The sequence below is a fragment of the Microtus pennsylvanicus genome, chromosome 5, assembly GCF_037038515.1.
Source record: "Microtus pennsylvanicus isolate mMicPen1 chromosome 5, mMicPen1.hap1, whole genome shotgun sequence".
In the NCBI taxonomy this organism is placed as follows: Eukaryota; Metazoa; Chordata; class Mammalia; order Rodentia; family Cricetidae; genus Microtus; species Microtus pennsylvanicus.
Window position 1 is genome coordinate 61,673,867 of NC_134583.1, and position 27,456 is coordinate 61,701,322.

Genomic DNA, 27,456 nt, shown 5'->3' on the forward strand with positions numbered 1-27,456 from the left:
GAGAGAGAGAGAGAGAGAGAGAGAGAGAGAGAGAGAGAGAGGAGAAGCAGGCATCTTCCTACAGTTGACCGTGCTTTGCAAGTTGGGAAAATAAATGCATAGGACCCGTGCTTTTCCTCCACTGGAGACAGAGAAAACAGAGCAAGACTTAAGTCTAAGTCTTTCTGAATTCACCAAAGAATTGATGCCTCTTCCACTTTGTATTAGACAATGACTTTCTGTACAGTATATTACCTACCGTTAACAATATTTTATAAACCACTCTAAACGTGTTAAAACGTTCAATATCATATTAGGTGTTATTCCCTAAAAGCAAATATTGGAGGTATGGATATGATGTGTTTAGCATACTAAATTATACTATATGCATACTTTAAAGCCATCTACATGCATACTTTAAGTGCATGTAATTCTTTATCAAGTACACATCAATAAAACTAAAAACTGAAATTATAATATGATCCTTTTTTGGATACATGTCCAGGAATATTGAGAAGAGAATCTTAAGAGCTCCTTTCACAATCAAGTTTCTAGCAGTATTTGCCCTAAGTTGCAGATCTTTGTCAACAGAGAACTGGTAAGAAAAGTGTAGTAGATTCACATTCATACAATAAAATACTCAGGCCTAAACCAGAGAGAAATCCTGTTTCATGCAATAACATGGATAAACTTTGGTATTGCTAAGTAAACCAATTATTAAGAGAAAAATCTAGAATGGCTTTTTACTTATTGAAAGACCCGGATAAATTTAGACCCCTCTAGCAGAAAGAATAGAGCCAAAAATCTAGCAGGGAAAGAAGAACCAAAAATCTAGGTTAGCCAAGTCAGTGACTCTGTTCCAGGGACGAGCTGACCATAAAGTTAGATTATAATCTTGAGAATAATCCTGAGAAACAGGGAGTTACCCCCTTGTGATTATCACTGGTATTTTCGGAATTTTCCAATGACGCCCTCCCTACCCCCTTTGGGTTGTGGTTTCTTCCCCTAAATACCCCCTCTCCCAGCTACTCAGGGTTGAACTCCTCTACCCCTACATGGGAAATGAGTTTTGACCCCAGCGAGCTGGTTCCTGTTCTGTCAATAAACCTCATGTGATTGCAGCAAGGATGGTCTCTCATAAGTTCCTGGGGGGTTGTGTTATCCCAAGACTTGAGTGAGAGTCTCCCCACTCCGGGGGTCTTTCATTATGAACAGTATTTAAAGTTGCTAACTTCATAGAAACAGGTGGAAGGATCATGATTGACAGAGACTGATTTTTTTTTATCACAAACCATAGAGTATATCAGGTAGCACAATGAAGTATTTAAAGTAGGGGAGGGAAGAGATTTTTAACCAAAATTTTATATCGAAAGTTCTTCAAAAGTTAAAAAAAAAGAAAGGAAAAAAGAAAATTAGGCATAAGCAGAAAATAGAGACTGAAGGAGTTTCTTACTATAGCATTTAGTAGTATTACAGAAAACGCCAGGACTCCTTCATGTGATAATGAAAGTAAACTTAAATCTCCAATGGAAAAGATGCTCAGTTAAAACAAATGAATATACAAATAAGATACCAAGTATGATTATAGTTCTGGTTTGCTATATTATTATAAAGACAAATGCACAAAAATTGTTACTCTGCTATTGGGGCACATATGATAAAAATGCAATTTGTGATGGCAACATAAAGGAAAAGGGTATAGATATATAAGAACAATTTTAGGTTAACTTTTATCCTTGTTTGTTCTTCATTCCGTGGAAAATACCATGAGGAGAGTATGTTATGTTATGGAAGGAGGTGTTTGTTTGCCTCACAGTTCCAGGAGGATACAGTCCATCATGGTGAGGAAGACATGGATGGCACCAGGCAGGGAAGGCCTGGTGCAGAAGCAGGCGGCTGGCAGGCCACTTTGCATCTCTACTCAGAAAGCAAATCGTGAACAGGAAGTGAGGCCAGTCTATAAAACATGAAGGCCTACTCCCAGTGACTTCCTCCCTTTATCAGGACTCTCCTCCTAAACAGCAACACCATCCTGTGGAGGGTAGTTTACAATTAAACCACTGCACTGTCAAAGTTAAGGTGGCATCAGTACAACCAAATTAAAATTAATGTAAATACTAATTTTTACCATAACTGTAAAAGTTAAATGAAAAAATCACTAGGAAGTCACCTAAACAAAAATTAAGGCAATAATGAAGGAAATGAGGTACAAACACAAAACATAGAGCAAAATGACAAGCCTACCTCCTTATAAGTAATTCCCTAATAAATAATTATTTTGGGGAACATGGCTTCTTTTACTATTGCCAATCTCTATGTTCCCTATAAATATATGATGATATTCATAAACAACACTTTTTAGTTACCCGTTGATGAGCATGGTAGCCCAGACTACCCTCTCTGTTCTCACTAGCCTCCAGGTAACTAAGGTATGCAGTGAGAAGTGAGCCTCCTGGATTGGTAGATGTGTCAATAAGCTTAGAAATATAGTTTTCAGCTGCTGTATCCAAAGGTAGGAAAGGCTGTGGTGGCTGCCAGCAAGCTGTCCTCTTCTGCCCTAGATGTCAACTTGCCAATCTGTATTTCAATACTTTTGAAAGGGAGCTTCTACTGGGAAAGAACCTAGCAAGAGTGAAATGTGTTTTGGGAATATGTATTTTTAAAAAGATAAGTGAGTCATGGTGCAACAGCTTTATAGTTGGTTATTCACATGTGATAGATAATATGTGAATATTTTACCATAGAATTAATTACAGCAGAACATAAACATGATATATTTAAATTTCTTGAGGATGATCATCATATTTTCCCAGTATTTGCTTTTCATAGCATCTACCCAGTATCTAGTATAAGCCCCTCATGGAGCAAGTGGCTAGGCCTCACCCCCAGACTGCTCTCAGGGCAAGATGCAGCCCCTCAAGGCATATGAGTTCCCAGGCTCCAACCCATCCCCAGACTACTCTAATGACCGTAACAGCCATTTCCAAACCCTCACATTGCAGCTAGCCAAGCTCCACCCAAAAGAAACAAAGCCCAAGATCAGGCCACAAAGCCCCACCAATCCTAGACTACTCTGGAAAGCTCTGCCCCTAAAGAAACCCTATGGAAAGCCTGCCTCCTCCTGTTCAGTTCTTTGCTACTTCTTCCCTCTTGTGTGAGGTTTGTTGTGTGGTGTGATTTTGTGGTATTCCTTGGTTCCTGACCCCCAAAGCTGCAACACTTCATTGGTGGAAACCTTTTCCTTCTGTGAAACTGTAGCACTTACACTGGGAAGCCTTTCCCATCAGAGCTGTAATATTTGTACCTAGTATTATACAAATGCAGTAACTATCTGATTACAATGATATATAGCAACTAATCTGAATGTTTTCATAATAAACACCAATAAATCTATATCTATTATAAAAAGCATGTAAACAAAAAAAGAAATAAAACTTAAAAGGACTAATTCTGCCTAAAGGCAATTTCTGGTATTTCTCTTTACTTCTCTGTAGGCAACAATACTAATTTTCTTAATACTCCACATGTCTGTATGAGCTTGCAATTGCATTACTTATATCACATGAAAACTTAGCCTATTCCATGTCTTCTATATAATTCTAGGTCGTTTCCCTGCTACCAGAGGAGAGGCCTATATTAATGGATATAATATTTCGGATAACATGATTGAAATTCGAAAAGACTTGAGCTTCTGCCCTCAACATGACCTGTTGTTTGATGACTTGACACTATCAGAACACCTTTTTTTCTATTGGACGGTGAGTCAGAAGTATGTCTTATAAAATTACTTAGTAAATTTGACTTTCTTCTTTGATATACAGATCTGTTAATTTTAACTTTTTAAATTAAATTTATTTAACTATTGTGGAAAAAACATTAAAATTATACCTAGTGTATTGCCTGATGTTGATACAGACATACATTGAACAATGCAGAAATCAAATTTAACATAAACCTAACTCTAATCCAAAGTTTCTCCCTTCCATTCTAGAGGACTTCTGGTCAGGCTTCAGCATATTGTCCTGCAATACTTGATCCAAGTCTCCTGACAGTGTAGTTTACCAAAGGTCTGGGGCTGATTGCCCAACTCCTGGCTCAGCAAAGGCTTGGCTCAGCAAGGGCCTTTCTTAAATAGCTACAATTATGTCAGTACTCAGAGTTGTTTTATTATTTCAATCTCTCCCATGTATATTGTATCGGTTGGTCCACCTTACACTAGCAAGAGGTGTGAACACAGTTTTCAGCGTTTGCTATTCATCAGTTAGGATTAGATTCAAGTATGCAAATGTTGCAATGAGCACGCAACTTTGTTACACCTTGTACAACATCATTTTTCTGTTTCTGTCTTCTCTCTGTACTTCCTGCTTTCCCAGATGCTTTTCTCACTTGTTCAACCAGAAATTATCACCTTCCATGACTGTGCTGCTACATTCAGCCTGCCAACAAAGAGGAAGGTATGAACCTTCCCTCTGGTGCCACAGTACATGGAGCTATGGAAAGGTTTTCTTTTCCTCAGAGTTTGGCTCTTGCAGACTTGTTTTCTTATTTATTCCTGCCACTGTCCCCACCAGGGGAATACCATTACTAGTGTACAAAAGAAACAGAAAAACATTTGGTTCTCTGGCTGTCTGTTTTCCTTTCCATTCAAATAAAACTGTCAGGTTTCTCTTTACTCTCAGTTTGGACCAGGGAGAGCTCACTTGCAAGGTTGGATTGATTGGATTTCATGCTAAAGGGCACACAGGAAAGTGGTAAATCACCATTGGCTCAGTGATACTCCAGATTCTAGGGTTTTCCATGTTAACTTCACTTTTTACAGTTTTCTGTTTAGCAAGGTCAGTGGGCTATAAAGAAGTATATGCATTTCCATAGCATCTGGAGCTCATCACAAATGTGTTTTCTGTCATCTCTTTGTTAATGAGCTACAGAAAAATTCTAAATATAAAAGAAAACACAGTTGTGGTGATTAAATCCACAGCTCTGTACATATTCTGCCACCAACTTACATCTCTATTCCCTGACAATTTTTGTTTTAGCAGCTGTCCTCCAGATGTGAGGAAAGATGCATTTTTAATTGATGTAAATAAAGCTGATGTGAAGTGTTCCTAGGGGTACACCTGCAATACACTTTCATGTCTGTATAATGTCTGATGACCCTTGACTTTGTGATGGTAAAACTGGTTGTATGATATAAACCCTGGCTTCTTTTTCCAGGTCAGAGGAAAAGCTAAGGACGTATACTGTAGGGATATTGACCGTATGCTGTCTATGTTTAACCTGAAAGATAATTACCACTCATTATCTGGCTCAGTGAGTGGAGGAGTGAGACGCAAGCTCTCCATCATTATAGCGCTTTTAGGGAGCTCCAAGGTATTAAAAAGAAAGGGGAGCAACGTAAACACAGAGTGGGAGGTGAAGCAGGGCCTCTGTATGAGTTTCTGTCAGCTGCATGGAAAACTCAGTTCTCTCAAAACCTGTTGTTTTGAATCATAAAGGAAACACAACAGTGTAGACAGAAGTGAATCATTTGCTTAGCTATCATGAATTGCTACAATTTTCTTAGGCTCACATCTATTATAGTTGTCATTCTGTACCTTATCTCCAGTGTTATCCCTTCACACAGCAAATAAGCCCATGAGGTGCTTAGTATTAATTATCAGTGATCATAAAATTGCTCTTCTGGCTTTTAGGTAGTGATACTTGATGAACCATCATCTGGCATGGACCCAGTGTCAAGAAGGGCCACCTGGGATTTCCTTCAGCATCATAAACGCCATCGGACCATTTTATTAACCACCCACTACATGGATGAAGCTGACATCCTGGGTGACCGCATTGCTATCATGGTCAGGGGGACCTTGCACTGCTGTGGTTCTTCAGTCTTCCTGAAACAAATATATGGTCTCACTACATTTGATCATTCTTAAGCTAGTAATACTATAATAATATTCTAACATTATTTTCATTGTATTTTGGTTATACACCCAAAACTTAATTACCTTCCTCTATTGATCTCAATTATAATTTAAATTTTTTTAGTTCTTTGAGATTTTCATATGTATTTTGATCATGGCTCTTTGCAATCTGAAAGAAAGTTGCTGTTCCATTTTGTACTTACTGACAGTCTTCTTTGTCTCTGGAATGCAGTTCTGCATCCAGAGGGCTATTTGGATGACTGAAATGACTGACTGGTTCGTTCCTTGAGAAGAGGAGGAACCAGATATGCCTGACTTAAGTTTCTATGTTTCCAAACCAGTATCAAATCCTCACCATAATGAATAAATCTGAAATTTAGTATTGGTAGTAACAATGTAATACAGAATAAATGAATCATATAAGTGGGGGCTGGAGAAGTGGCTCAGTGCTTAAGAACACTTGATGCTCTTGCAGAGGATCTGGGTTCAATTCTCATTACCCGTATGACAGCTAATAGTCATCTAACTCCAGTGCCAAGAAATTCATTGCGTTTATTTGGTACAAAAACATACAAGCAGGCAAAATACTCAAACGCATAAAATTAGATTATATAAGTGAAATGAAACAATTATTTGATAATTAATTATATCTGTGATAAGTGATAAATTAGTATTTTAAACTGAATTATTGTGGGTTAAAACTATAGCAAGATTTTTCATTAGAGGCTATAAATGTAAGATGTGGTAGATGAATTCTAAGATTAAAGTATAGCAATAGCAATGTAAGTAGAATAATTAAAGGCTAATTAACATAAATTTCTTCAGGATTTGAGTTCACTCAGTTCAGTTACTGATCCTTGTACTTGTTACCCTGTTCTGTCCTTTAGATATTAGATTCAAATCAATAACCTACTCTATAGACCTTGAGAATTTCTTATATTGTATTTTGATCATATTCCCATATATATTTTTATTAGATTATTTTCTTTTATGTGTAAGGGTGTATTTGCCTGCACATGTGTATTTGCACCACATGTGTGCCCAGTACCCACAAAAGTCAGGGTATTGGGTCCCCTGGAGTTCATTATGGGAGGTTGTGAACCATCATGTAAGTGCTAAGAACAAAACCTGGGTCCTCTGAGAGAGAACAAAGTGATCCTGAACCATCTCTCCAGCTGCCCGCAACCCAAAATACGTTTTTTAAAAAATATTTTCTCTTGTCAGTTTAGATGCTAATTTTATTTTTCAAAGTTTATGATCACCTTACAGGTTAAAATGTCTTGCTGAAGATACATTTTTATTTGTAGTGTTCACTGCTGAATCCTTGGGGTCTAGATGAGTGTCTGAGACACAATGTACAACTAACAGGAAATGATAGTTATTAAGATTTATATTACAAAATAAGTATTCCAATAACAGGGGGCTTCACTTTGTATGTCAGCTTTGTTTGGTTATATACACTAAATCATTATGGTTCACTAAGGAGTATAACGAAATTCTAGAGGTAGCTGCTATTTAGTCAGTCCCTTCGAGTGCCATTTGAAAGCATCTGTAGCAGCTGCCACATTTTCAGAGCTAAATGTCTATAGCATATTATATCTTTTTCCTTAGAAGAGTAGATAACCTGAAGCATAAAGAGAAAAAAATATTCTTGTAAATATTAAAAAATAAGTAGAAAATGTCTTCAATTGTTCATCTAAATGGTTTATTTCAGGCGCTGGATATCGCATAGTCATGGAGAAGGAACCACATTGTGATGTTTACAATGTCTTTGCAATGATTCAGCATTATGTTCCAGATGCTGTGTTGGATAATGATTTAGGAAGTGAGTTATCATTTATCCTACCCAAAAAGTATGTATCAAGGTATGGACCTCAATAATTCTATGTGGTTGGTTGTGGGGTTACCAGAAACATATTTCATTTCCTGGGCTTAGTAACTTTAGTGAGTAATGCATTTGTAGCAAACCAAGTTTCTCTATTTATTGCTACTATTTGTCAAGTAGAATTAGGAAGCTCACAGCTCAAAATTTCTGTTACTAAACCTTATAATTTCAAGTTCACTCAAAGCTCATTTGATACTTTATTTCAAGTTTTCCTACCTAGTGGTCATAGCTTTCTCATATTATTAATGGATAGTAATGACACTACATTTCCATTGTACAAACAGATGCATAGAAATGGAACCCAGAGAAATATTTAGATGGTAAAGAGTAAAATGCAGATTGAATGGCTACTCTTAGAGAAGCTTAACACATCTGTTTGCCTTCAGATACTAGCCAGATAAGTTATTGAAGGTATTCACCAAGATATTTCATTGTGATTATCATCCCAGCTAAGAGAAATGGACACTAAGGGTGTTTGTTATTCATCTTCAGGGACTGTACTAGATTTGTGTTCTTGTCAAAAGTTATTGTCACCTAGATATCCATCTGTGGTTAACACTGGCCCTCATAGGCTCATGTATTTGAATACTTAGTCTCCAGTTTGTGGAACTATTTGGAAAGGATTAGGAGGTGTGGCCTTCTTGGAAGAGGTGCATCACTGGGAGTGAGCTTTAAGGTTTCAAAAGCAGACACCACTCTCAAACATCACTTTCTCCCTCCCCCCTTCTCTGCCTCCTGCTTGTGGCTCAGATGTAAGCTCTCAGCTATTCCAACACCATGCCACATACCACTGCCATGCTCCCTGCCATGATGAACTATAAGCAAGTCCCCAATAAACTTTTTATTCTGAAGTTGTCTTTGATCCTGGTATCTCTTCACAGCAACAGAAAAGCAGCTAATGTAGAAGTTGGTGCCCAGGCGTAGGCTGTTGCATGGCCTCATCATGCTGGGTTTTGGGGGGGTTGGCTGGGGAGGGGCTTTGTTTTGTTTTGTTGTTTTCTTTTGTTTTTTGAGGAATATTTTTGACTAATTTTAGTACTGTGAACCAGAGAAGCAGTTAGCACTCTAAGTGGGGCATAATGGGTCATCTAGTAGGAGATTGGAACACAGTAGAGCTGAAAGTAGTATGAGCTAGGGAGGCCCAGCTCAAAAAGTTTCAAAAGGGAACAATAATTGAACTGAGTTAGAAACATTCTTACATTTTTGTAAGGAATGTGGCTTCTTTCTACCCTTGTCCTGGGAATCTGCTAAAACAAAATTGAAATGTTTGTAACTAATTCATTGGCAGAGGAGACTTCAAGACAGCCTAATACTGACTCTATTGTGTGGTTATTAGTTATCGCACTTGTACAGATAGATCTACAATGAAAAAGAGAAAGCAGGGCAAAGAAAAATACAAAATGTGCTGTTTGAGGAGAAAAATGTTACCAGAAAATTTAATGTTGAAACCTTGGTTCATACTGAAAGAGATGAGGAAAAATAGAATGAAGTGGTACCCTCAGAGTAAGACCACAACTACCTAATCCTGCAAGTTGTAAAAATGCCTAAGGAATTATACATTAATAAAAAGCAACAAATCAAAGCTTATGCAAATATAACTCAAAGAAGGACCAAGTTCTATTCCTAATAGGCAACATAATTGTGCAGTTTTGGCCATGTGGTTCTGGCTTTAGAGTCATGAGGGATACAGGAGTCAAGAAATTGTAGAACCTTCCTCCATGGTTAAGGAAAACTACTGGATCCATGCATGTGGTAAAAAAGTCCTTGCATGGTACCTACAGAGGCCGTTGTATGAAACTGTAAAAGTGACTCATGGATTACATTGAACAACCTAATATGTTGAAGATGCCAGAATCATGGTGTGGTATTTTTAATGTAATTGGCCCCTATAATCTCTCAGGGAGTGCCACTATTAGAAAGTGTGGCCTTATAGGAGTAGGTGTGGTCTTGTTGGAGGAAGTGTGGTCACTATGGGAGTGGGCTTTGAGGTTTCCTGTGCTCGGGATATCTCCCAATGTCAGAGTCCATTTTCCTGTGATGTACTCTCATCTACTTCTCCAGCACCAAGTCTGCACACTACCACATTCCTTGCCATGATGATAATGGACTGAACCTCTGAAACTGTAAGTGAGCTACCCCAGTTAAATGTTTTCCTTTATAAGAGTTGCCGTGATCACTGTGTCTCTTTACAGCAATGGAAACCCTAACTAAGACAGAAGGGGCATCTCTGCCAAGAGAACTGTAGACGGGGGATGGAGCTAGCCTGAGAGAGAAGTGCTACCATACTCAGCAAAGCTGGGAGGAAAGAGCCATCTAAGCCCTTTGACATCAGAGATGGAGTGCCAGGATTTGGAGTTTTCCCTCCTGGGTTTCAGCCTTGCTTTGGTCCATTATTTCTTCCCTATGTTCCTATTCCTGCCATTTGGAATGGTAATTTATATTCTGTGCAGTTGTATACTGTGAGTACATAAGAGGTTACAGAGATTGCTTTGAGTCTCAACTTTAAAATGGTGTTGGGACAGTGAAAGATTATGGGTACTTCTGAAGTTGATGACTGCTTTTTATTTCCTTTGGGGTTATAGGTCTAGTTAAATTGTTCGTCTGGTCTTGATTTAACTTTGGTATGTGGTACCTATCCATAAAATTGTCCATTCCTTTTAAATTTTCCAATTTTGTGATGTAAAAGTTTTCAGAGTATGACCTCCTCATTGTCTGTTGTTATATTCCCCTTTTCATTTCTGATGTTGTTAATTTGGATGTTCCTGCTCTGCCTTTTGATTAGTTTGGATAAGGGTTTGTCTATCTTGTTGGTTTTCTCAAAGAACCAACTCTTTGTTTCATTGATTCTTTGTATTGTTTTCTTTGTTTCTATTTTCTTATTTCAGTCCTCAATTTGATTATTTCCTGCCATCTACTCCTCCTGGTGAGTCTGCTTCATTTTGTTCTAGAGCTTTCAGGTGTACTATTAAGTCCCTAGTGTGAGATTTCTCAACTTTCTTTATGTAGGAACTTAGTGTTATGAGCTTTCCTCTTAGCACTGCTTTTATAGTGTCCCATAGGTTTGGGTGTGTTGTGCATTCATTTTCTTTGAATTCTAGGAAGTCTTTTATAGTAATATGAGCAGCGGGGCTGCGTCCCCAACACCCCAGCCGTCTGCTCAGCTAGCTTATGCCCCGAAATAATTACACGGACACTGTATTCTTTTAATCACTGCTTGGCCCTTTAGCTCTAGCCCTTACTGGCTAATTCTGATATCCCGATCAACCCATCTCTAATAATCTGTGAGCACCGGTCTTACCGGGAAGATTCTAGCCTAAGTCCATCCTGGGTCGGAGCTGGGGCATGGCGTCTCTCTGAGGCATCTGCTCCAGAGAGGAGAGCTGTCGAGTCTGAGCTCACTTCCTCTTCCTCCCGGCATTCTGTTCTGTTTACTCCACCTACCTATGTCCTAACCAATAAAATGGGCCAAGGCAGTTCCTTTATTAGCCAATGACCTTCCTCCATCAGTCTTTAATTTCTTTATTTCTTTTTTGATTAAGAAGTGATTCACTTGAGCACTGTTCAATTTCCATGAGTTTGTAGGCTTTCTTCAATTAATATTGTTGTGGAATTCTAACTTTAAACCATGATGATCCGATAATATACAGGGGGTTATTGCAATTTTTCTGTATCTGTTGAGGTTTGCTTTGTTACCGAATATATGGTCAATTTTAGAAAAGGTTCCATGAGGTGCTGAGAAGAAGGTATATTCTTTTGTGTTTGAATTGAATATTCTATATATGTCTGTTAAGTTCATTTGTGTCATGACATCTGTTAGTTCTCTTATTTTTCTGTTAAGTTTCTTTCTGCTTGACCATCCATTGGAGAGAGTGGGGTGTTGAATCTCCAGATTGATGTGTGATTTCAGCTTTAGTAATGTTTCTTTTACATATGTGGGTGCTCTTATATTTCGGGGCACAGATGTTCAGGATTGACATTTCATCTTGATGGATTTTTCCTATGGTGAATATAAAGTGTCCTTCTCCATCTCTTTTGGTTGATTTTTGTTTGAAGTCTATTTTGTTAGATATTAGGATAGCTATACCCACTTGTTTCGTAGGTCCTGTTGATTGGAAAACCTTTTCCCAACCCTTTACTCTGAGGTAATTTCTGTCTTTGAAGTTGAGGTTTATTTCTCACAGCAAAAGGAGGTAGCCTGTGTCTTTTTATAGGTGATTTGGGTCCATTGATGTTAAAAGATATTAATGACCAGTGATTGTTAATTCCTGTTTTGGGTTCAGTTTGGTTTGGTTTGTTTTTTTTGTGTGTGTGTGTGTGTGGTAGTGTTTGTGTGTTTCCCTTCTTTGGGATTTTCTGGTGTGAGGTTATCTGTTGTCTGTATTTTCATGGGTGCAGCTAACTTCCTTGGGTTGGAGTTTTCCTTCTAGTATTTTCTATAAGGCTGGGTGTGTGGATAGGTATTGTTTAAATCTAGTTTTGTCGTGGAATATCTTCTTTTCCCTATTGATGGTGATTGAAAGCTTTGCTGTGTATAGTAGTCTAGGTTTGTACCCATACTCTCTTAGTGTCTGCAACACATCTGTCCAGGACCTTCTTGCTTTCAGAGTTTCCATTGAGAAATCAGGTGCAATTCTGCCTTTAAATGCTATTGGCCTTTTTCCTTTGCAGCTCTTAGTATTCTTTCTTTATTCTGTATGTTTTATATTTTGTTTATTATATGGTGAGGGGATTTTTTGGTTCAGTTTATTTGGTGTTCTGTAAGCTTCTTGTACTTTCATAGGCATATCCTTCTTTAGGTTGGGAAAGTTTTCTTGTATGGTTTTATTGAATATATTTTCTATGCCTGTGAGCTGTAATTCTTTTCCTTCTTCTACCCCTATTATTCTTAGGTTTGGTCTTCTCATGATGTCCCAGATTTCCTGGATGTTTTGTGTTAAAAATTTGTTGGATTAAACACTTGCTTTGATCATTAAATCTATTTCTTCAATTATATCTTTAATACCTGAAATTCTCTCTTCCATCTCTTGTATTCTGTTGATTATGCTTGCATCTGAAGTTCTTGTTCATTTACCCAGATTTTCCATTCCCAGAATCCCTCGGTTTATGTTTTCTTTATTGCCTCTATTTCAGTTTTCAAGTTTTGAGCTGTTTGAACTGTTTGCTTCACCTATTTGGTTTTTTTCATAGTTTTCTTGACTTTCTTTAAGAGATTTATTGATTTCTTCCAATTTTTTGTTTGTCTTTTCCTCCATTTCTTTAAGGGAATTTTTCATTTCCTCTTTAAGGGTCTCTATCATCTTCATAAAGTTACATTGAAGATAATTTTCTCCCGCTTCTTTTGGGTTAGAATGTTCAGATCTTCCTGTTGTATGTCTCTTGGGTTCTGGTGTTACCATGTTCCTTTTTAGGTTGCTGAATGTATTTTTGCATTGGCGCCTACCCATCTCTTCCTCCAACTGATGCTGGCAGTGTTTTTGCCTCTTGGTCCAATCCTTGCAGTTGGTGTCTGTGTCTCAGGGATCCTCTCTTGAATCAAACATTGCAGTTGCTGTCTGTGTCTTATGGAGCTGCTGAGGTCTCCAGCGATGGGTGGGTTTGGGGCCAGAGTAGGACTTGTAGATTACAGGGTCCAATCTATATGTGGGGGTCTTGGAGTATCCGGGCTGCAAGTGACTTGCCTACTGGCCAGCTAATAAAGCTGAGGCAGATGGGGGAGGGGCCAGGGTTTTGTCCTGGGGCCTAAAGCCTAGAGACTGGACTGTCCAGCTGCAGAGCTGGTCACTCATCTGGTCTAGTAGTTCCTTCTGCTTGTGTGTCGCTTTCATTGGTTAATAAAGAAACCGCCTTGATCTAGTTAATAGGGTAGAACTTAGGTATGTGGAGAAGATAGAACTGAATCCTGGGAAGAAGGGCAGAGTGGGAGGAGCCATGGATCCTCCCACCTGAGATGGACTTGGGTTAGAATCTTGCCAGTAAGCCACAGTCACATGGCAATACACAGATTAATAGAAATGGGTTAAATTAAGATGTAAGAATTAGCCAGTGAGAAACTAAAGCTAATGGGCCAAGCAGTGTTTTAATGAATACAGTTTCTGTGTAGTTATTTCGGGGCTAAACAAGCCACACAGCAGGGATAAACAAGCAGCCCCTCCATGCAACACTCATCTCTTGGTCCACACTCTTTAGTTGAAAAAAAATAATTTTAAACTTCATATGGAAATGCAAAATCTCAGGGTAGCTAACACAATATTGAATAGTGAAAGAACTGCTGGAAGTACCAACACTCCAAATTTTAAGTTGTACTATAGAGGTATAATAATCTATAATATCATGGCATTGGCATTAAAACAGATAGATTTGGTGGAATAGAACTGAATATCTTGGCATAACCCCTCAAACCTGTGGACATTTGATTTTTGACAAAGAAGCCAGAAATACACACTGGAGAAAAGACAGCATCTTCAACAAATGATGCTGGTAGAACTGGATAGATGCATGTAGAAGAACTCAAATGAATCCATATCCATCCCTGCACAAAACTCTACTCCAAATGGATCAGAGACCTCAAGCAAGATATTCTGAATCTGACAGAAGACAAAATACAGAATAATTCATCAACACAGGAGAGGAATTTCTGGTTAGGATCCCTTTAGTATAGGAATTAGGAATAACAATAAATAAATGGAACCTCACAAAGCTAAAAAAAAAACTTCTGTACAGCAAAGGATACTGTCATTCAAGCATAGAGGAAGCTTACAGAATGGCAAAAACATAGTTACCAGTCACTAGTCTATACAGAGAAAAAAAAACTCATAATTATGAAAAAAACTCAATTTTGAAAGTGGAATATAGAACTAAAAAGAGTTCTGTAAAGATGAAACACAAATTGCTGAGAAATGCTTTAGAAATGTTCAAAATTCTTAGCCATTGGGAAATGTAAATTAAAACATTTTCATCTTACCACATTCAGAAAGACCAAGGTGAGTAGGTCAAATGACAGCATATGCTGGCAAGATTGACGGGAAAGGGGTGCCTGTCCATTGCTTGTGTGAGTGAAAATGACTATAGTCACTATGCAAATCAATGGGGAGGATCCTCAAAAATCTGAAAATATGTCTACCACAAGATCTAGCTGTACTATTCCTGGGCATATACCCAAAGGACTTACTGCAGAGATACTTGCTCATCTATGTTTATTGCTGCTCTATTCATAACAGCCAGAAATTAGAAATAACATATATTAGTCCATCAGCTAATGAAAGAATAGTGAAAATGTGGTACATTTATACAGTGGAATTATTCAGCTGTTAATAAAATAAAATTATGAGATTTGTATGTAAATGGGTGGAGCTAGAAACATCATCCTGAGGGACATAACTCAAGACCCAGAAAGACAAACATTACATGTTTGCTCTTCTATGTGGATGTTAGCTTTTAAGATATGTATGTTTCATTTAGAATACCCACAGAGGCTAAGTAGCTGATAAGGGACCAGAGGAGAGGAGGGGGATCTCTCAAGGAAGTGAAAATAGAATATAGAATTGCAAGGCGATAAAGTGGGAAATAGAGTAGAATTAAAAGGAGAAAGGTATGGGAGAAGAGGATAAAGGGGGATTATAGAGAAGGGAAACTAATAATAGTAAAGGAGGTCTTTAGAAAATCTCTATGGAAACCATCTACCATAAAACATAAAATATATACATATTAAAGAAATTTAAATGGAGTTACCATATGAGTGTGGAGACAGTGCTCTAGCTAGACATTTTATGCTACAAGTAAAATACCACTAGCAGAAATGGGTCATGTCTTATTGAGCCATTGGCCAGAGGGCTCCCATAGCCCTTTACCCCAACTACTGTAGCATTTTGATAATGCTATTTGTTACTGTCCAAAACTAGGTGGAAAATCCTATTGTTGAAGACACCATTTATGTCATTGAACATAAATAGAGGAATCAAGTTGGTGCCCAACTAGAGTCTTCACCAAGTTACAAGTCCTAAAAGATATAACATCAACCTGACTACAAGATATACCCACTGATGCAATAGTGGCACAAGTGTTAGGGGGTAACTAACTACATTTTTATGGATTTAAGAACCATTTCATTGGCTGGAACCCATACCTGACACTGCTAAAGTGGCCAGAAACATGTAGCTAGATAGGTCATGGACCCTAAGGGAAAGCATAGTAACCATTATTCTGATAAATGAACATAGTAATAAAAATGCTCCCAGTTTATATATTTCTATACCAATAGCTCAGTGCCTCACTCAGCCTGCATCAAAAAGTTTCTTGCAGTAGATCGTAAATAACCCATAGCCACAACTGGACAGTTCAGAGAGTGAGAGACTTTGGAACACTCAGCCCTAATGAGGTGTCTTTATCGAAGCCTTCCCCTCAAGATTCAGAGAACTATTCAGCAGAGGAGATTTCAGAAAGATGATAAGACTCAGAAGTGATGGGTAACTGCAAGGAAACAGTGTCTTCTAGACACAACAGAACTGACTTACATATGAACTCAAACAGACTGGCAGCATGCTTAAGGCCTGCCCAAGTTTAAGCCAGACAAAATCACTGCACATAAAATGGGTACAAAAATATCACTCCTAACTAAGAAACTGTTTGCAATTGATAATTGCTGGGAGAAGGAAAATCAGTTTTCTACAATGAAGTCACATTGAGTGTATCAACTACAGGTCAGAGCATACTCCATGTTTTTGTGTGGTATTTGTTTGCTTGCTTGCTTGCTTGCTTGGCTGGGTGTTTTTTGTGTAGGGGGAGAATGTTCTCTTTTTGTTTTGTTTTTTTAAATATACTCTTCTTAAGAAAAAGCATGAGGGCTGGAGAGATGGCTCAGCCATTAAAGGCTAGGCTTACCACCAAAAATATAAGAAAAACCATGAAGTTGGATGTGTGGGCAGGTAGGGAGGATCTAGGAGAAGTTGAAGAGAGAAGATACCATCAAATATATTGTAAGAAAAGATTTTAAGCAAATAAAGGATACATTTTCTTTTGTTTGCAATGCTGGAAATTGGACTCAGAGCCTTGTTCATGCTAAGAAAGTATTTTTTCCACTGCACTCCATCCTCAGTCCTAAGAATTTAAAAAAGGGAGACATTTATGGTTAATAATATATAATTAAAAATAACAAATGAATAAAATTGAGGTGATTACATTTTTATTCCATTTACTGAGAAATAATGAATGGAAACTATATAACCAAACCCAACACCAGCTTTCTTCTTCCTTCTTTCTTTTCAGATTTGAAGCTTTGTTTACTGAGTTGGAAAAGAAACAGGAAGCACTGGGAATTGCTGACTTTGGAGCTTCAATCACTACAATGGAAGAGGTTTTCCTTAAGTAAGTTATAACAACCTGTTTAAAAAAGAAAAAACTTTCTACCCCTAAATTCCTATGTTAATTTAAAAGCAAACCTCACCCTTTTGCAGCTGGAAAAAATTGTTACCAAGTTTTCAAATGTACTATTTTATGGGAATATACTTCCATGAATATTTAACTGATATTTAAAAATGTTGAGCTTGAACTTTGATGAATATCTCTTTTTTAAACAATTTTTTTCAGAATTTCATGAGTGAATGCTGTGTTTATGCCATTTCCAGCTCATATTCTCTCTCCTCCAATTCCTCCCATGTCCCCTCTTAAATTCACAACCTCTTCTTCAATTGTTCCATATATATTTATATATCTGTGTGTGTATGTATGTCCTATTGAGTCCATTTAGTGTTTCTCATATTTATATATGCTAGCGATAACCACTCGGGAATGCATAACCTATCAGTGGGCTCATCAGTGGTGGAGACTGATTGATTCTCCGTCTCTTCAGCCACTGATTGAATGTAATTCTCTATCTAAGAGTGGAGTTTTGTGAAATTTCCTCAATCCACAAAGACATGTCAACTGGTGTAGTCATTACACAGTACTTGTTTAGACAGCTGTATATGTTGAGGTTTCGTGGATACAAGGTTTCCTGTCAAATACTAAATATACTATCTCACAGCAGATATCCTGGTCCTCTGTCTCTTACATTTTTCCACCCATCTTGTTTCTGTTCCCTGAGCCTTAGATGTAGCAGTTGTGTTGTAGATGTATCAGCTGACATTGGGCATCCCACAATCGGTTTGTTCCCTGCATTTGAACCAGTTGTACATGTCTGTAATGGTTTTCAGCTGCTGGGGAAAACCTTCATTAATGAGGGCTGAGAGCTACACTTATCTGTGGTTGTAAGGAGGGATATATAGTAGTTGGGAAAGTGGCTGTAATGAGTTCTCCTCAAGTAGTTGACTAGGTTTCTCCGTACCAGGCATGAATGGCCTCCTATTAAACAGGATTTAAGTCCAATCAGACAGTTTTTGGTTGCCTCCCAAGATATAAGTGCCACTATTATACCCCTGGAAATTGTTAACATGCTGATCATGTGGTTTGTAGGGTTTTACAGATATGTGGGACTATTGGTTTTTTTTTCTCCCTTGACAGCTTATATAGCTCTTTCTTTTACTCTGAGAGCTAGTCCTTGGGAGGAGTCAGTTTCAGCTCAGTTTTCGAAATCCTGTGTCCAAAGTGTGTGGTGTCTTTACCTATAAGGTCTTACTTTCAATTTCTGGGAGGCAACCAGGAGTAATGTCATTAGTCTATATTGTTTTAAAGGCTGGTTTTATATTCTTGAAGAAAAGTAATTTGAGGCTATGAATAAAGAGAAATACCTTGTGTTCTTTTTGTGTATCTACATCTGTGTAGGGTCAATAAGATGGCAGCTCCCCAAAGGAATATTCAGGATATCAAACCCTATTACTTGACTTATGAAAAGATGAGACAAGATAAGCAGCAGAATGTGAATATACCCAGAAATTACAACAGTCAAAGTTTTCCCTATTTGAGAGAAATTAATAGAATTAAATTTAACAATGGGGTAAGCATGTTATATTGTTTTGTTTTTATACTTATTTAAAATATAATTACATCATCTCCTTCTTTTCTTTCCTTTTTCTAGCCCCTACCACGTTCCCTTTCATCAATGCCTTCCATGCCCCTCCACTGTCAAAGTGATAGCATTTTTCTTTGGTATATCACACTTTTTAAAGTCTAAATTTAGAAGAAGCTTCCAGTTTATACAGCTAGAAATGGACTAGTCCATGGGACTTGATATGTGAGAAACAGGCTCTAGATAAAGATCCCGGCTGCTGCCCCCATTATTATTTCTCAGAACCCCTTTGTGAAAGTTCTCAGTAGAAACTCTCTCTTCACTATACCAAGGAGTTATAACTGCCATATTCAGAAAATAGTTGTTGCTCAAAGTAAGGGCATTTCTCTCTGTATTACAGTATGTGTTGCTGGCAAAAATAAAATCATTTTGTTAGGAGTGTTCAAAATGAAAGAAAAAAAGATTTTACATTAGGGGAAGACAAAAAAATTTCAACTTTTGTGGTGTTTTATTTGTTTGTTCTAAGATAGGATCTCACTATGTAACTCACATGGCCTGGCGCTCACTCTGTAAACCAGACTGGCCTCAATCTAGGAGAGGCTCATCTGCTTCTGCCTCACAAGTGCTGGAGTTAAAGGCATGCACCACCACACCTGGCCCAGTTTTCCATTTCTAATCAAAAACTCTTAAACTGTTAATAAAGAAAATCTTGGGATTATGGTTATAACTCAGTAATAGAGTACTTGCCTAGAATGTGTAAGAGTTTAAGTCTAGAACTGCCCTTATCTCCATGAAAGAAAACTATGTTGGATGAGGCCGCTTGTTCATCCCGGCCACCCAGAACTGAAATAATCACACAGAAACCATATTATTTAAATCACTGCTTGACCCATTATCTCTAGATTTTTATTTGCTAAGTCTTACATCTTAATTTAATGCATTTCTATTCATTTGTGTATTGCCACGTGGCAGTGGCTAACCAGGTAAAGTTCTGGTGTCTATCTCTGATGCAGCTACATGGCTTCTCTTTGACTCCGCCTTCCTTCTCTCAGCATTCAGTTTAGTTTTCCCCACCTACCTAAGTTCTGCCCTGCTATAGGTCCAAGTCAGTTTCTTTATTCATTAATGATAATCATAGCTTACAGAGGGGAAATCTCAAATCACCTTCCCTTTTCTGTTTAAATAAAAAGGAAGGTTTTAACTTTAACATAGTAAAATTACATATAACAAAACAGGCTTCAAACAAGAATTACAGTTACAATATTTGTATCTACTCTATCTTTTATCGTAACTAAGAAAAACAATAACTATAAATTCTTCAACTCCATCAAAGATTCCAGAAGGATATATTATTACCTAAGAAAACAGGAAGTACATTGTAAACAACTTCTAAAACTCTAGATTTGACAGAGATGTCTCGCTGCCTGGACATCACCCAAAGTTCTTCTATACCACTGAGGCATCTGTCTTCAGCCTACAGGCCCATAGTATCCGTCAGACTTTTCCGTGAAGCAGGAAATTGTAAAGACATATCTACCTATATTGGCAGTTTGTCAGTCACTTTCTTCTTGGCCCTACAGAATGTCTGGCAGACTCTTTCATGAAGCAGGATCCCCGAAGGATGGCCTCACATTTAGGCAAGTTCAGCAGTCATTTCTCTTCAGGTCCTCCATGTCCAGTTCATTTAGCAGTACAGGCAAGAGCAGTTTCTTGCCCAAATGGCTAACCAACTCCAAAAGGAGCCTCTTCAATGCCCATCTTCCTCTTGAAGTAATTGCTGGGCCAGGAACAGATGTTCTCATTATCATGAAAAGTCCTAAATTCTTAAAACACTTTAAATGTCATATTCTATTAGTCTTTCAGAGGTTTGAAGAATAGTTATCCATCTGAAATATATCTCTGTACAGCTAGAAAACCTAACTAATATGACTGCAAGCTTTACTATTATAGATGATTATCTCTTAACCTATTTTTCTTAATTATGCATTACATTTTTAAATGAGATGCACAAACACCTTAATCAAAAGTAGAAAAATACATATAATAAGATTGACCTAAAATTTATATCAATAAACCAAGATCAATACCAATGCAAATCTCTATAGCATACCCCCTTTAAATATAAAGAAACATTTATAAACAATATCTGGAAATATAGATGTAGTTCTTCTCCAAAGTGCTTCTTGCTATTTATTGGGTGAAGTAATTTTTTTTTTTTTGGTTTTTCGAGACAGGGTTTCTCTGTGGTTTTGGAGCCTGTCCTGGAACTAGCTCTGTAGACCAGGCTGGTCTCAAACTCACAGAGATCCGCCTGCCTCTGCCTCCCAAGTGCTGGGATTAAAGGCGTGCGCCACCACCGCCCGGCTAAAACTTCCTTTTTTTTTAAATATTTATTTACTTATTATGTATACAATATTCTGTCTGTGTGTATGTCTGCAGGCCAGAAGAGGGCACCAGACCTCATTCCTGATGGTTGTGAGCCACCATGTGGTTGCTGGGAATTGAACTCAGGACCTTTGGAAGAGCAGGCAATGCTCTTAACCACTGAGCCATCTCTCCAGCCCCCAGGTGAAGTAATTTTTGAGGGGTGCTCAAGACAACCTTTCAGGGGGGTCTTGGTCCATCAAACCACATTAGCCTGGAATGAATCCACAGGTTCTCATCCTCTGTGGAAACAAAAGAAGAACCTCTTTTCCAAAGCAACATATCCTTGGGCTCAAATTCTGAAGTCAAGATACCTTTAAAGTATATACGTTTGTTACTTAGCTCCTTCACAGACAAAAATTTCAAAGAAAACACAATATACATAATTCAGACTCTTGTGTATATTCCATTTTTACATGGCTTATTTATTTTTACTGTATTACTTTTTCTGTACTCTGCCTCTTTAAAGACTTTGTTTTATTTTTTAAAACCATTTATTTACTTTTATAACTGTCCATACTCTTTTTCTTCTCACCCAAGCCTATGAACATTTATCCAATACTGTGACTCATTTAGAGGTCTTTTACATCTGAATCTGCCCTATTGTGTATCTCTAATTCTTTACTTTCCAGGAGCACTTCTTAAAATGCTAAGCGCTTCTTGAAAACTTGTAAGCTGGAGCATTACTAGATTATATATAGTACTTCCTGCTTGCTCCACACTGTCCAACATGGTGGAAGTTTGTTCACCTCCTCTGCAAGCTGTGCACATTGCCTTAGTTTCAAGTTTGCAGCCAGTCTATGTCTAGCCATTAAGAAGTTGTAGGACTATGCTCACAAACCTCATTTAAATTATCAGCCTCCTGAAAGAGTCAGAGGTTGCACTGGCAGCACAGCCCAGAAATCCTGCATTTTAAACTTATGCAGCTTTTGCTATTGCTGAATCAGGAAGACCTCTTTTAAAGGAACTCCAGCACACACTGCCAGCAAAATTCTGGCTACCAGGAAGCCATGCTTAACTCTGTTCTTCTGTGTCTAGAATTCCTTTTTAAGCTTTCTCAGGTTTTTCTGTAGATGTGGTTACCCACATTGGCATGCCAATTTGTTGGATGAGGCCGCTTGTTCATCCCAGCCACCCAGACCAGAAATAATTACACAGAAACCATATTATTTAAATCACTGCTTGGCCTATCATCTCTAGCTTTTTATTTGCTAAGTCTTACATCTTAATTTAACACATTTCTATTCATTTGTGTATTGCCACGTGGCAGTGACTTACTGGGTAAAGTTCCAGCATCCATCTCTGGTGGAGCTACATGGCTTCTTCTTGACTCCACCTTTCTTCTCTCAGCATTCAGTTTAGTTTTCCCCACCTACCTAAGTTCTGCCCTGCTATAGGTCTAAAGCAATTTCTTTATTCATTAATAATAATCACAGCATACAGAGGTGAAATCCCACGTTTTCCATTTTTAATCAAAAACTCTTAAAATGCTAATAAAGAAAGTATTGGGATTATGGATATAACTCAGTGATAAAGTACCTGCCTAGCATATGTAAGAGTTTGAGTCTAGAACTGCCCTTCTTTTCATGAAAGAAAATGATCTTAAGAGTTTTACTCTAATGAGAAACCAGGTATTAATACTCTTAAAATATTGAATAAATAAACTATTTGCTTTGTTTTTACAGGAGTTAACTAAAATTCATTTGTGTTATATCTTATGCACATATTTTTGCCTCATAAATTTTTAAAGCATGATGAATGGATTTCATCATGAGTATCCTCAAATCTCTAATCATCAAAATATTATTTTTTCTTTCTCTTTATAGTTTCTGCTTTACCGCCAGCAGTTTTGTTCCATGTTTATAAAAAGAGCACTCTTCATGTGGCGCAACTGGAAGCTGATGTTACTACAGATCATAGTAATTATGGTTGTCACTACATATCTCTTATTATCTCTGCACTTAGATGATAATGATTTACCTGAAAGGGAATTGGATTTGAGTCACTATGGTAGAACCATTGTTCCTTACTCAATTTCAGGGGATTCTGATTTGGCTCTGAATCTCAAAAAGAACCTTAAGATTTTTCTACAGTCAAAGAATCAAAACTTAAGAAAAATAAGAGGTAAGATTCTACTCTATAAAGACTTGTCATTTGCAATGGATATAACTCTGGTATTTAACTATCCATTTTTTTGTCATTCTACTAGTCATTGGTATCATAGAGGCAGCTAAATCAGAGGCCAAAGGTAAACTTCAAGACAACTACCGACAAAAGTTAGTTATTCATGGAGATTTTTTTTTCTGTATGTGTCTCTGCTAATTGCATCACCCTTTATAAGGATGAGAAAGATGAAAATGTGGTACTGCTGTGAAACTTAGTGTTCGATTTTTTTGTTTGTATTTTTTTGAATTTTTTTTTTGAAACAGGGTTTCTCTGTGTAGTTTTGATGCCTGACATGGAAATAGCTCTTGTAGACCAGGTTGGCCTTGAACTCACAGAGTGCTGCCTGCCTCTACCTCCCCAGTGCTAGGATTAAAGGCGTGTGCCACCACCATCCGGCAGCATTGGATGTTTTCTTCTCGTTGAAAGACTACTGCTTTCTTCCAGAGCTCTCACAGAATAAGTTACTGATTCCTCTGTATGAAAACTGTCCTTTTTTATATTAGTCATCCTATAAATCAATGGCTTCATAACTAATTCCTGAAAATGAAATAGGTAATTACTTCAACATGTACCCTTGGTAAGAACCATAACTGCATGTGTTCTCTATGTTATCTTTGACAGTGCTAAAAATGAGCTTAGCTACCTTGTTCAATATCTTTGCTATGTAACAAGAATAAGACCTAGTCTATGACAAATTTGAACTTTGAGTAAGCAATTTTTTAAGTCAAGCATTTTAGAACATTAACCAAAAGCACATATCAAACTAGAGTATGACTATTCAAAGAAAATTGTGGGGTCTCTGTAAGAATAAGATTTATAGCACAATAGCTGAGGGTTAGCCCTTTTAACAACTCTCACTGACTCAATAAAAGTCAACAAAAGCCACCAGTGGCCTTGAAGCTATAAAAAAGACACAGGGTTGACCAGTAGGAGCCAGGCATAAAGATAACTGCAATAATTATTTATTAAATCTAACAGAAATCAGTGACTATACACTATACAGGATATAGGAATATATTTACAGAGTTGGTCCTCGTAGGTTACTAAACAAATAAGGAGAAACATTTTTAAAAAAAAAGAATAGTGAAGTCCCACTCTGCCCCAAGGCCTTCCTATCCCTGGCTACCTCAGAGGAACTCTGAAACACAGGCTGCACCTGCACAGAGGACCAAGAGAGGAACTCTGAAGCACAGGCTGTGACTGCACAGAGTAGACCAAGAAAATGAAACAAGTGAGCAGACCAAGAGAGCAGGCCAAGAGAGTGGGCCAAGAGAGACCTCAGTGGCTCCCTGAGACACAGACAGTGACAGTTTAAAGCAGACCAAGAACACTTCCCAAAGACACAGACACCAACTGCAAGGATTGAACCAAGAGGCAAAAACATGCCAGCATCAATTGGTGGAAGAGATGGGTAGGCACCGATGCAAGAATACATTCAACAACCTGAAAAGCAACATGGTAACACCAGAACCCAGTGGTTATACAACAGGCAGACTTGATCATCCTAACCCAGAAGAAGCAGAAGAAAACGATTTTAAATGTAACTTTATGAGGATAGTGGATACTTTTAAAGAAGAATGGAAAATTTTCCTTAAAGAACTGGAGGAGAAGACAAACAAAAAATTGGAAGAAATCAATAAATCAAAACCAAGGAAAACAATCAAACAGGTGAGGCAAACAGTTCAAACAGCTGAAGACTTGAAGACTGAAATACAGGCAATAAAGAAAACACAAACTGAGGAAATTCTTGATATGGACAATCTGGGTAAATGAACAGGAACTACAAAGTTAACATAAGCAACAGAATACAAGAGATGGAAGAGAGAACTCAAATATTGAAGATACTATAGAGGAAATAGATTCATCAGTCAAAGAAAACATTAAATCCAACAAATTCTTAACACAAAACATCCAGGAAATCTGGGACACCATGAAAAGACCAAACCTACGAATAATAGAGATAGAAGAAGGAGAAGAACTGCAGCTTAAAGGTACAGAAAGTATATTCAACAAGATCATAGAAGAAAACTTTCCCAGCCTAAAGAAGGATATCCCTATGAAAGTACAAGAAGCTTACAGAACACCAAAAAGAATGAACTAAAAAAATAATCCCCTCACTGTATAATAATCAAAACACTAAACATACATAATAAAGAAAGAATATTAAGAGTTGCAAAGGAAAAAGGCCAAAAACATATAAAGGCAGTCCTATCAGAATTACACCTGAGTATTCAGTAGAAATGATGAAAGCCGGAAGGTCCTGGACAGAAGTTCTGCAGACACTAAGAGACCACAGATGCAAGCCCAAACTGCTCCAGCAAAGCTATCAGTCATCACCAATAGAGAAAACAAGATATTCCATAACAAAACTAGATTTAAACAATACCTACCCACAAACTCATCCCTACAGAAATACTAGAAGTAAAACTCCAACCCAAGGAAACTAACTGCATCCACAAAAAACACAGGCAACAGATAACCTCACACCAGCAAACCCAAAAAAAATTGAAACACAAACACTACCACAAAAAAATTAACAGAAATTAACAGTCACTGGTCATTAATATATCTTATATAACTGGACTCAATTCATCTTTTAAAAGACACAGACTAATTGAGTGGTAAAAAATAAAATAAAAAATAGGATCCATCCTTCTGCTTTATACAAGAAACAAACCCAAAACTCAAAGACAGAAATTACCTCAGAGTAAAGGGTTGGGAAAATATTTCCAATCAAATGGAACTAAGAAACAAGCAGGTAAGAGCAGGCCTGAGGCGGCAGACTCCACAGGATCAGGACTCAGCCAGTGACCTGGGCTAGAGCGGGCCTGGTACAGCAAGCTCCATAGGAGCAGGTATAGAGGAGCAACTGCTGAGCAAGTATGCCAGAGCCAGAGACCACTGCAGTCTGGGAATGAATCTGGGACCTCCGAGGGAGTAGACCTGAGTCAGAACCTCTGTGGGTCTGGCCTTGAGTCTGGGACCTCTGAAGGAGTAGGCCTGAGCCAGGTCCTCTATTGGTCTGGGCACACCCAAGTCTGGGACCTCCAAGAGAGTAGATGGGAGCCAGAGACCTTTGTAGGACCAACCCCAACCCAGGGACCTCCATAGGAGCAGATCCAGACCAGGGACATTTACAAAAACAGTTCTGAGCCAGCAACCTAGACCAGAGCCGGCCTCAGACAGAAAGCTCCACGGGAGAGGAGCAAACCCGGGAGTACTGAGCGACCTCCAGGAACACAGAGTGACCAATGGGTAACTAGAACCGTGGCACTGACTGTACCATGAGGAACAACCATTTGAGCCTTGGATCCACTGGCACCTGGAAGATTAATCACCAGAATCACATACGGCCCTGACCACACCAATTAGAGGAAAAGATGAGTAGACAAAGTAAGAACACATGCAACACCACAAAGCAACATGACACCAGTAAAATCTAGAGACCCTACAACAGCAAGACTTGAACAACCAAATATAGATGAAGCAGAAGAAAATGACCTAAAAAATAACTTCAGGAGAATGTTTGAGACTCTTAAAGAGGAAATGAGAAATTCCCTCAAAGAAATGGAGGAAAAGACAAACAAAAAAACTGGAAGACATCAGTAAATTCCTTAAAGAAAACCAAGAAAAAACAAACATATGAAAGAAGCTATTCAAGACTTGAATAGAGACAATAATAAAAACACAAGATGTGGGAATTATAGAAACAGAAATCATGAGAAAACAATCAGGAGCCACAAATTCAAACATAAATAGCAGAATACAAGATATGGAAGAGAAAATCGCAAGCACTGAAGATACAATAGAGGAAATAAACTCATCAGTCAAAGAAAACATTAAATCTAACAAAAGCTTAACACAAAATATCCAAAAATATGGGATACCCTGAAAAGACCAAACCTAAGAATAATAGGTATAGAAGAAGAAGAAGTTCAACACAAAAGCACAGAAAATATATTCAACAAAATCATAGAAGACTTTCCCAACCTAAAGAAAGATATGCCTACAAAGATACAAGAAGTGTACAGAACACCAAACAGACTGGATCAAAAAAAGTCCCCTCACCACATAATAATCAAAACACTAAACATACAGAATAAAGAAAGATTATTAAGAGCTACAAAGGAAAAAGGCCAAGTAACATA

The 27,456-nt window shown here is 37.9% G+C and overlaps 1 protein-coding gene across 1 annotated transcript in view; it reads left to right on the forward strand.

Moving 5' to 3' along the window:
• The window catches only part of LOC142851324 (phospholipid-transporting ATPase ABCA3-like), a 123,914-nt gene that overhangs the window by 49,839 nt on the left and 46,619 nt on the right, over positions 1–27,456 (forward strand). Inside the window, exons 12-18 of the mRNA XM_075975192.1 lie at positions 3,602–3,737; positions 5,194–5,349; positions 5,670–5,880; positions 7,609–7,759; positions 17,041–17,139; positions 18,535–18,706; positions 22,969–23,266. Coding sequence (XP_075831307.1) covers positions 3,602–3,737; positions 5,194–5,349; positions 5,670–5,880; positions 7,609–7,759; positions 17,041–17,139; positions 18,535–18,706; positions 22,969–23,266 — 1,223 coding nt within the window. The remainder of the gene's footprint in view (positions 1–3,601; positions 3,738–5,193; positions 5,350–5,669; positions 5,881–7,608; positions 7,760–17,040; positions 17,140–18,534; positions 18,707–22,968; positions 23,267–27,456) is intronic.